Here is an 8,856-nt window from a genome sequence, read left to right on the forward strand (position 1 = left end):
TGCTTTTTAATGGATTTTCAGTTATATTCGACCGGTAAATTTCACTGCTTTACTATATTTAGGGAGTTTAGTGAGCATGCCTAGAATTGCAAGAAATTGATAATTCATTATTGGCATTATTGAAATGGCAACCACGAAACATGTTCATAACTAGTTTCCGGCTTCCTTACTTTGTGATGATGTTTTAGGTGAAATGCTCTTCTGCTTAGGATGGTTGAAGCCATTTGTGGCTAAAGCAACGCGATTCTTTCGTGTTTAACTGTTTGATACTATACTAAACTCTCAGGTGAAAGTGAATGGGCCGAATGCAGCACCGGTGTACAAGTTCCTTAAAGCAAGCAAAGGCGGCTGGTTCGGCTCCCAAATCAAATGGAACTTCACCAAGTTTTTAGTCGACAGAGACGGAAATGTAATCAAGCGCTATGCAACGTCTACGACACCATTGGCTATCGAGGTCCTCCCTCCACCCTCGGGCTCGTCCCTCCCTCTCTCTCTATGATTCTAATTGGCATTTATGGTTGCAGGGTGATGTAAAGAAAGCATTGGGAGAAAGTTGAGATATGAGTTGAATTATTAACTCAATGATGCATCAAACTAGCTATAGATGTGTATTTATCAACATACAATCTGTGTTGTATTTTTTTACTTTTTTGTTTGTTTACTTCTTTGGTTTTATATTGTAACATCTTCATGTCTATTATTCTAGTAGTACTACTTATGTATTTATTTGATGAAAATTTATCTAATTTCTAGTGGACCATATCAACTTTTTTAAAATTTCACATTTGTCCATAAGACTATTTTTTTTTTATCATCTTTGTCAAGATGTGGAAGCTGGATTTTTTGAAGTGCACAATATACAGTTCATCAAAACGATATTGTCTATGTAGACTTGAAATGCTATTGTCTTCACTAATTTAATCAATTTTAGGGCTTTTTCTTAATTTGCATCTTAATTTTTAGGGCATTTTGCCTTTTTCTATTTGTGGTTCGCAGCTTCGGTTCATAAGTGCGGTTCGCAACTCACCGCAAGCTTCGGTTCATAAGTGCGGTTCGCAACTCACCGCAACAAAGATGGAAAATTCGACTTTCACTGTGTCACAATTCATCACTGTAATAATAAAAAAAGATCTTTAATTTAAAAGGTCAACAATGGTCACTCATCTACCTCACCGCGACAAAGACGGAAAATTCAACTTTCACTATATCACAATTCATCACTGTAATTTTAATCTACTTCTGTCTCCTGCGATGACTCGAAGCCTTGACCTATTGGTTAGGGAGAAAACGTCTTATTAACTGAGTTGCGCTTCATTGTCACTATAATAAAAGTTATGGCTTAATATGCATATTCTGAAAGTATGAGATTGGAAAATTAGTATAATTTGTATATAGTACTTTTGTTTTGATAAAAATAATATATAAAACTATAAAAATGAAAAAGAAATAGATTTAGGTGATCTCAACTGGTCAAAAACTATCCACATTTGTAAAGCTAAAATACATGCATAAATGCAAATATTATTGGTGATTATATAGAAAAAGAGATTATGATAATTGAGAGTATTGGAGACATGAAATAAAGATAAGGGATAAGGTTTTGGAAGGTATGAGTGCTACACTTTAATGCTACATAGAGGCATAGGCTAGCACGTGGAGTGGGCCTATTGGGCCTACAGCCCGAGTCAGCCGTCCTAGTCACGTTACCCCAATATACGGGTCAACAAAATACACGTGTCAAATATTAGCATCCACAATTCTTCTATCATTACCACGTCTCTTCACTTGCATCATTTTTTATTTACATTTGTGTATATTATAATATAAAAAATTAAGAGTGATATAAATTTTAATATAAAATTAATAAAATAGAAGAATAATACTCCTTCCGTCCCACTTTAAGAGTCCCGGTTGAGTTCGGCATGAGTATTAAGAAATGTAAAGGAAAGTTGGTGAAAAAAATTAGTGAAATGTGGGTCCTACTTTTTTATATTAGTTTTAATAAAATGTGAGTAGAAAAATGTCAGTGGAATGTGGGGTCTAATACCATTTATGGAATATTCCAACCGGGACTAATAAATTGGGACACCCAAAAATAGTAAATCGGGACTCCTAAAGTGGGACGGGGAGAGTATTATTAGCTGATAACGAGGTAGTACATTTTATTAGAAAGAAATACTAAAAGTAGAAATTGACTAATTTTTGGAGTGGTCCAAAATGCAAAAGTATATTGTTTTAAGAACGGACTAAATATATTTTAATTAAATTAATACTTTTTGAGTCACCAAAAAATATGCGGATTTGAAATGACGTAAGAATTAAAGTATACTCCCTCCGTCCCCGATTAAGAGTTACACTTTTCCATTTCAATTCGTCTCCAATTAAGAGTCACACTTCATTTTTACCATAAATAGTAAATAGGTCCCACATTCAACTAACTCAATTCACTCACATTTTATTATAAAACTAATATAAGAAAATGGTCCCACATTCCACTAATTTTTTCAACCAACTTTTCTTTACATTTCTTAAAACTCGTGCCCGGTCAAAATGTGACTCTTAATCGGGGACGGAGGGAGTAATTGGTAAAATGAGAGATAGGGAGAATGATAGTTAAAAAACTTAAAATGGTGTTAGGGCAACCACAATGGGACGCCCTAAGCGACGCCCTATGCACCGCCACGTAAGCGTTTTATCCTCCTCCTATTCCACTCTGCGGTGGGGCGGACTATAGCCCGCCCTAAGCGACGCCCTAAGCATTTCACTATTTTGTATTTATATTTTTATTATGTTTGCAAATGTAAATAAAAATAATAAACAAATAAAAACAACACAATTAAAGGAAAATTCTAATTTTACTTAATTAAAAAAAAAGTTATAAAATAAGAAATAAAAAAAAAACACTAAATACAAAAAAAGGAGGCTAGTCTAGAGAAGTCTCAACTTGCGGCTGAGGCCATCGATCATCCGCTAAATGCGTGCACCATCGAACATCGGACTATTCGGATAATCTCCGGAATCCATTTTGCTTGAAAATGTAGTGAATTTGATGAGAGTGAAGTGTGAAAAATGAAGTGAAAGAGGAATATATAGGTTTTGAAAATTTAATAAAATTAAAAAAAAACTAAACCGTGTCGCATCGTCCGTGACCCATCGTCCGCGATGCTGCAGTGGCGGACGATGCCATCATCCGCCTCATTGCGGATGCCCTTAGTGTATAGTGGGATTCACGTTATTATTAGTGTTTAATGAGTTATAAATTATAATGATGGGTATCACTAAGTTGTAAATAAATTGATGTTTATGAGTAATGAGCTGAGACGACTTTCCATAATTAAAAATGCTCATATTTTATGAGACATACATAAATTGAAGGTGCACACATTTTTATAGGACAAATAGAGTATATAAAAGATGAGCAAAAATTTTAAAAATACATAATTTTAATAAAAATGTACAAAAATAAAATTTTATATCTTATACCCTTAGAATGTTTTCCTCTTCATTTTGCTTTAACTATATTTTGTGCAAATTACTGAAATAATCTATCCTATAAATCGCAACATTTTTATAAAAAAAATATGGTGATGTTTGTCGTAATTATCACATTAATTACGCAGACAATGAGGTGTCAAAAAACATATTTCAACAAAGGAACAAATTAAATGAAGAAGATGAAAACTATGGTTTGTCGGAAAAAGAAAAGGATGTAATGTAATGATAAATAGATGTATCGACTTTGATAGTTCTTAATCAATTCGTGGGCTGTGGGCCCATTTGTTAGTTCATGGTTCATATCAACTGCCCCATGTGACCTGTTTTGAACTTCATATTTTTCTATTCATTTTATTTGACATATTATTTGTTCTTTTTAAAAATACTCCATATGGTTAAGTATTTAACATACATAGATATGACAATTGAAAAAAAAAAGTATATTTTAAAAAAATAAATCAATAGGCTACATACCATGTAAGGGCAAATATTTGTACCTAACATATAAAAAATGTTACTGGTATTGAAAGGAACAATTGTCATATAAAAATATTACTATTGGTCAATCATATCCATCACAAAATCCAAATACTTATAAATGGAAGCCCATATTTTAATAGATTAAACCTAATATAGAAAATGAAGATGTCGTATGTTTTTAAGGCAAAATAGTCATTCGTATCAACCTTGTCTATACACCTCCAAATCTACTATCAAACTTGTCTTTTTTGCTTTTCTTTTTGTTCCCCATTTCGTTTATGTATTTGGGGAAGATTAGGTATATTTGCATAAATGGATCATGTATTCATATGAACATTTCACTTTAAATTTTATTGTTTGAAAGTTAGAAATAATTCTCTTTAAAATGTTGATAAATTTGATACAAGTTGGAAAAATAGAGGTAGAATTGAGGAGTTTTCAAGTGTTGAGATATGACTGATGCAATTGTTAAAAGTTGAAATAAAATTATAGTACTCCACCTGTTCACGAAAAATTAATAAAATAAAAGAGAGGTAGAGGAAAAAAGGGATCGGAATTTTGTTAGTAGAAAATGAGATTCACATTATTAGAGATAAATTTGTTATAAATAGATAGAAACTAATTTTGGATATATTAAAATCAAATCTAAAACAAGACTATTTTCATGGACGGGGTGAGTAAACTTCAACAATGGAGATAAAATTGAATGATCACTTAGTTAATTTTATTAAATTACTATAAAATCAATTGTTTCCTCCATAAAAATCCAAATAGTATTAGTACCTAACTCACTTTAGCCCCCACCAAAAGAATATCAACTCACATTTCCCAATCATCTCAAATCCATCGAATACATTCAATCTTGAAGAAAAAATCTAAAATTTTAGGCAAGTAAATAATTGCACTCCCTCAAACAAATTAAAGAGATCAATAGATGCAACTAATTTATTTCCAAAAAAATGCCTTTATTCAAGAACATGTACATATGTATAAAGGGGAACAATATGTCCCCTCAACAAGTAGAAGTTGATAATAGGTCATTTTGCTTTGTCATCTTAATGTTTTTTTCTCAACAAGGGCCACCATTTCCCACACACCACAAGTTCCCATTTTCATATCTTCTCTCTCTTCACACACACACACATATATATAGACACTACAATCACCTCATCATATTCATTCCCACACTTCATACTTCATTGATTCAAAGCATTTTCTCAGGCACAAAAATGGCTTCGTACACGGCCTTCCAATCGAGAAGCTTGAAGCAGAGATCGGTCCAACGTTGCTCGAAGCAAATGAGGGAACACAAAGCTCGGCTTTACATCATATGGCGATGCACCGTGCTGCTTTTGTGCTGGCATGAATGAAGAGTTTTGTGTTCTTGCAAATGTAGAGTAGCTTTAGAAGAAGACCATATATGTATATATATACATATCAATGTAAAACAAAAAGAGCACCTTATTAGTGTTTCTTAGTAATCAAAGATGTAATTTTTGCTTCACTTTTATTACAATTAAATACTACTCATTTCAGAGAGCCAAAAAAGATGGTGTCAAAAGAACCAAGGTTCTACAAAAAAGATTGCAAGTTATTTTCCCTCTATTCATCTTCAAAAAATGCAGTCACGACTGTCGAAAACCTCCCGTTTACGTGATATGTATTAGTATTTCCAGTACTCAGGCTTTAGCTTCGCTGCTGTCGAAAAGCTCCCATCCGTAGTTTTCCGCGAGCGACCTGCAGTCTACCCTAGCTGGTTCGTTTTCAGGGTCGTTTACGTGATCTGTTTCATTTCCGGTGTTCAATTGTTCATCGTCTTTGGTTGCCAAAGGCTACACTTGATCTGGAACGAAGCTTTTCAATGATGAGGTCGAAGAAGCTAAGAGGAAACTCGTCTTGCCGGAGAAGAGTGATTTGCCAAGCGGAAGACGCTGGTCGAATTTCTCCTTTAGCTGCTTCACATCCTGACATATAACAGCAATTTCCCCCCTGTTGAGGAAAAGAAAATTGTTTAGGGATTGTTAAACTCAGACTTTAGCTGGTCGAATTTCTCCTTTAGCTGGTCGAACTCAGACTTCAGACAAGCCATCAAATGTTAAAATTACGAGTTCAGTGGATTTCGACATATGCTAGGTTCACATGCGTTATTGTGTGCAATGTTATACGAGAAAATGATATTGCTGCAGAAATTAACAGAAACAAAGCAACTTACTGCAATGTATCTACCAGTTGCCCGCGATCCACGAGAAATTCATGCAGCTGCATTGGTAGTAACAGAATTAATCACGAGAGACCAAAACAGATACAGCGTTTATCAAGAGAAAGGGGCGAAGGTGTTTGTTCGAGAAATAAAAACACATTTTGAGAATCTTGACAGAAACTCTCCCGATTCACATCTGATCCTTCTATGCAGTGTAAATATCTAAAAGGTAGGCGTTACTACCTTCGCATTATCTTCTGCATGTTGTCTCAGTATCTTTGATTCTTGCACCACTTGTTCCATGATTAATTCCTGTTCAACAAGGGATTTCCTAGTAACTTCTTCCTTCTCCAGTTTTTTCATCAATGCAGATTTAATTTCATTCTCCGCAGCAACTAGTCGGACCTCTAAACATTGACGCATCTGCAGCAAAATGATGGAAAAAATCAGATCATGCTAGATAGTTAGACTTGAATATATTTCAGCTCAAATCACACTGACAAAAGCACATAGCTCAGTTCACCAGTCACACCCTAATCATCTTGCGAGTTTATCGACATAAGAATTGATCAAGAATAAAAACTTCTCGAAAGATCTTTAATTTATACATGGGAAGCTTTTAATTTATCAAAGCAAAATATTGTTTTCACATTAAAAATATGATCATCCCAGATCAAATTCCCCCGGTCTCGTGACATTCAACTTAAATGAGTGAGAGATAACAAGTGAAAGGAATAATACACAGGGGTGATGTTTCTACAGAAACGAACGTGACGGAACTTGCCTCATCCAGATATGCAAGTGATTGATCTCTGTCATTTGATAGGGAACGCAGTCGAGAGTGGAGCTCCCTCAACTCTGTTGCCAAGATGGCTTTCTCACCATAAACTTCCCCGGCATGCTGAGAGGTCAAACTAAAAAGTTAAACTAAGGCAGAGATTTAATATACCTACTAAGAATGCTATACAGTCATTAAAAGGATTAAAACCATGTCATTTGCTTCTTTCGCATGCTGCAGCATTCTTTTCAGCTCCTCGACCTGATTCAGCAAATCAATATCACCTCTTTCAGCTTCGATTTTGGCTTGTTCCGCAGCTTGCTCCTCGACCTCCACTTGCTTCATCAAGTTGATCACAGACTCCATTTCCGCGAACAATGTTTTCTGTAAGTGCCATAGATCAAATATTTAAGTCACGTCAAAACATAAACGGAAACACCAAATTGCAAAGCATGTTGAGAAGCTTGATCAAAGCCATCCATCTAAACACCCAATTGCTATTACTATACAAATCATATCGATAACCAAACAAATCATATCGATAACCAAATGAAACACGTTAGAAGCCACAGAATTGATTTTAAATTATACCGATGCTTCTGCAAATAGGTAGACATTTAAAACATGATATATGTTCTGGATACCTTATTATTTCTTGCATCAGCAATAATTTCCTCCAAGACCTCAATAATCCCCTTTTTATTAGACATGGACGCGTTCAAGGTTGAATCATCCTCCGTTCCAAGAGTACTGCTAATGTTTTTCCCGCTGGAAGCACTATCAGTCGACAAAGGTAAATTCAATCCATCTAAATTACTCTCATGCACATCAGACACCTCCGCCTCCACCCCTGAAGTACTAACAGAAATATCCCGAGCTTTCCCAGCTTCCATTGCCTGAATACAATCCGTCTTCTGCCCAACACCCGTTTCCACATCCAGCGACATTCCCAACGTAGACAGAGGATCACCACCACATCGAGTTCCATCTTCTGCTGAATGTGTTCTCTCTGTTTCAGGATCTTCGAAAACTTCAATTTGACAAGTGTGCACTCTATTTTCACCAACCACCACAAGTGGTTCACCTTGAGAGTGAATGTTAGCATCCATTTTTACATCATCATCCACTGTCAACGTCAACCGAACAATATCACCCTCCACCTCAGGATTCCCTGCATTTGCATCACGAACGGCTTTACTTAGCCCATCATCAGCAGAACCGGACGGTTCAATGTTTCCACTACCAAAACTATAATCATCATGTCCTTGTGTAGTTGTTTTAATTAAAACTTCAATAAGTTTACAAAAAATCATTTGGAAAAATATACTACATGCAAACACTAATCTGAGAAGTAAAATTACTCACTGTCACAAACACTATGAGAAGCAAGGAAAGGAATTATCTCATCAATTACTGCTACAACAGCCTCATCAACATCCTTGCTATGCTCAATAGCAACAGCTTTAAGAACTCGAACATCAATCTGTCCGCAATAAAAGGGGGAAAAAATAAGAAATTTCAAATTCAATAAACCTAATCACATCAACTAGCATCCAATGTTTTCTCATAAAATAAAATTCAATCAACAATGAATGAGTGAAATTACCAGTGGAAAAAGTTCCTGCAAAGTCTCGTATACTTTCCGGAAACTCATATCCACATAACCTATACAAATCAACACAAAAATTGAAGCTCTTCAATTAGTCCTTTTCAAAATAAATTAAACTAAACACATGATCAGCCCATGAAAATTTACTTAAAAATAAGAATTTCAATAATCACAGCACACACACACACACACACACAGCCCAAAAAAAAAAAAAAAAAAAAAAAAAAAAAACCTTTCGCCTTGTTCCAATGTAAAAGGGATATACGCAAAAAAAATACAGAAATTTGGTTAAAA

General features: G+C 34.8%; 2 protein-coding genes across 2 annotated transcripts in view; one reads left to right on the forward strand and one right to left on the reverse strand.

Annotated features, from left to right (window-relative positions):
- Nucleotides 1-760, forward strand: part of LOC125220782 (probable glutathione peroxidase 4) — a 1,321-nt gene extending 561 nt beyond the window's left edge. Inside the window, exons 3-4 of the mRNA XM_048122920.1 lie at nt 262-454; nt 525-760. Coding sequence (XP_047978877.1) covers nt 262-454; nt 525-557 — 226 coding nt within the window. The 3' untranslated portion in view covers nt 558-760. The remainder of the gene's footprint in view (nt 1-261; nt 455-524) is intronic.
- A 4,634-nt stretch (nt 761-5,394) lies between these two features.
- LOC125217741 lies at nt 5,395-8,856 on the reverse strand. Its single transcript, XM_048119264.1, has 9 exons — nt 8,795-8,856; nt 8,560-8,618; nt 8,319-8,436; nt 7,598-8,124; nt 7,164-7,337; nt 6,960-7,076; nt 6,419-6,598; nt 6,188-6,234; nt 5,395-5,964 (listed from the first exon to the last, which is right to left on the reverse strand). The coding sequence occupies exons 2-9, from the start codon at nt 8,605-8,607 to the stop codon at nt 5,808-5,810; spliced, it is 1,368 nt and encodes a 455-aa protein (XP_047975221.1). The 5' UTR covers nt 8,608-8,618; nt 8,795-8,856; the 3' UTR covers nt 5,395-5,807.

Source organism: Salvia hispanica, chromosome 4 (assembly GCF_023119035.1).
Source record: "Salvia hispanica cultivar TCC Black 2014 chromosome 4, UniMelb_Shisp_WGS_1.0, whole genome shotgun sequence".
In the NCBI taxonomy this organism is placed as follows: domain Eukaryota; kingdom Viridiplantae; phylum Streptophyta; class Magnoliopsida; order Lamiales; family Lamiaceae; genus Salvia; species Salvia hispanica.

What these genes read in the sequence shown, in the direction of transcription:
- LOC125217741 (XM_048119264.1), bottom strand. Translation starts at nt 8,607, where the DNA reads ATGAGTTTCCGGAAAGTATACGAGACTTTGCAGGAACTTTTTCCACTG. An exon ending in CACTTGCATATCTGGATGAG is followed by an intron (nt 6,599 to 6,959) that starts GCAAGTTCCGTC and finishes ATTTTGCTGCAG; the next exon opens with ATGCGTCAATGTTTAGAGGT. An exon ending in ATGCAGAAGATAATGCGAAG is followed by an intron (nt 6,235 to 6,418) that starts GTAGTAACGCCT and finishes CTACCAATGCAG; the next exon opens with CTGCATGAATTTCTCGTGGA.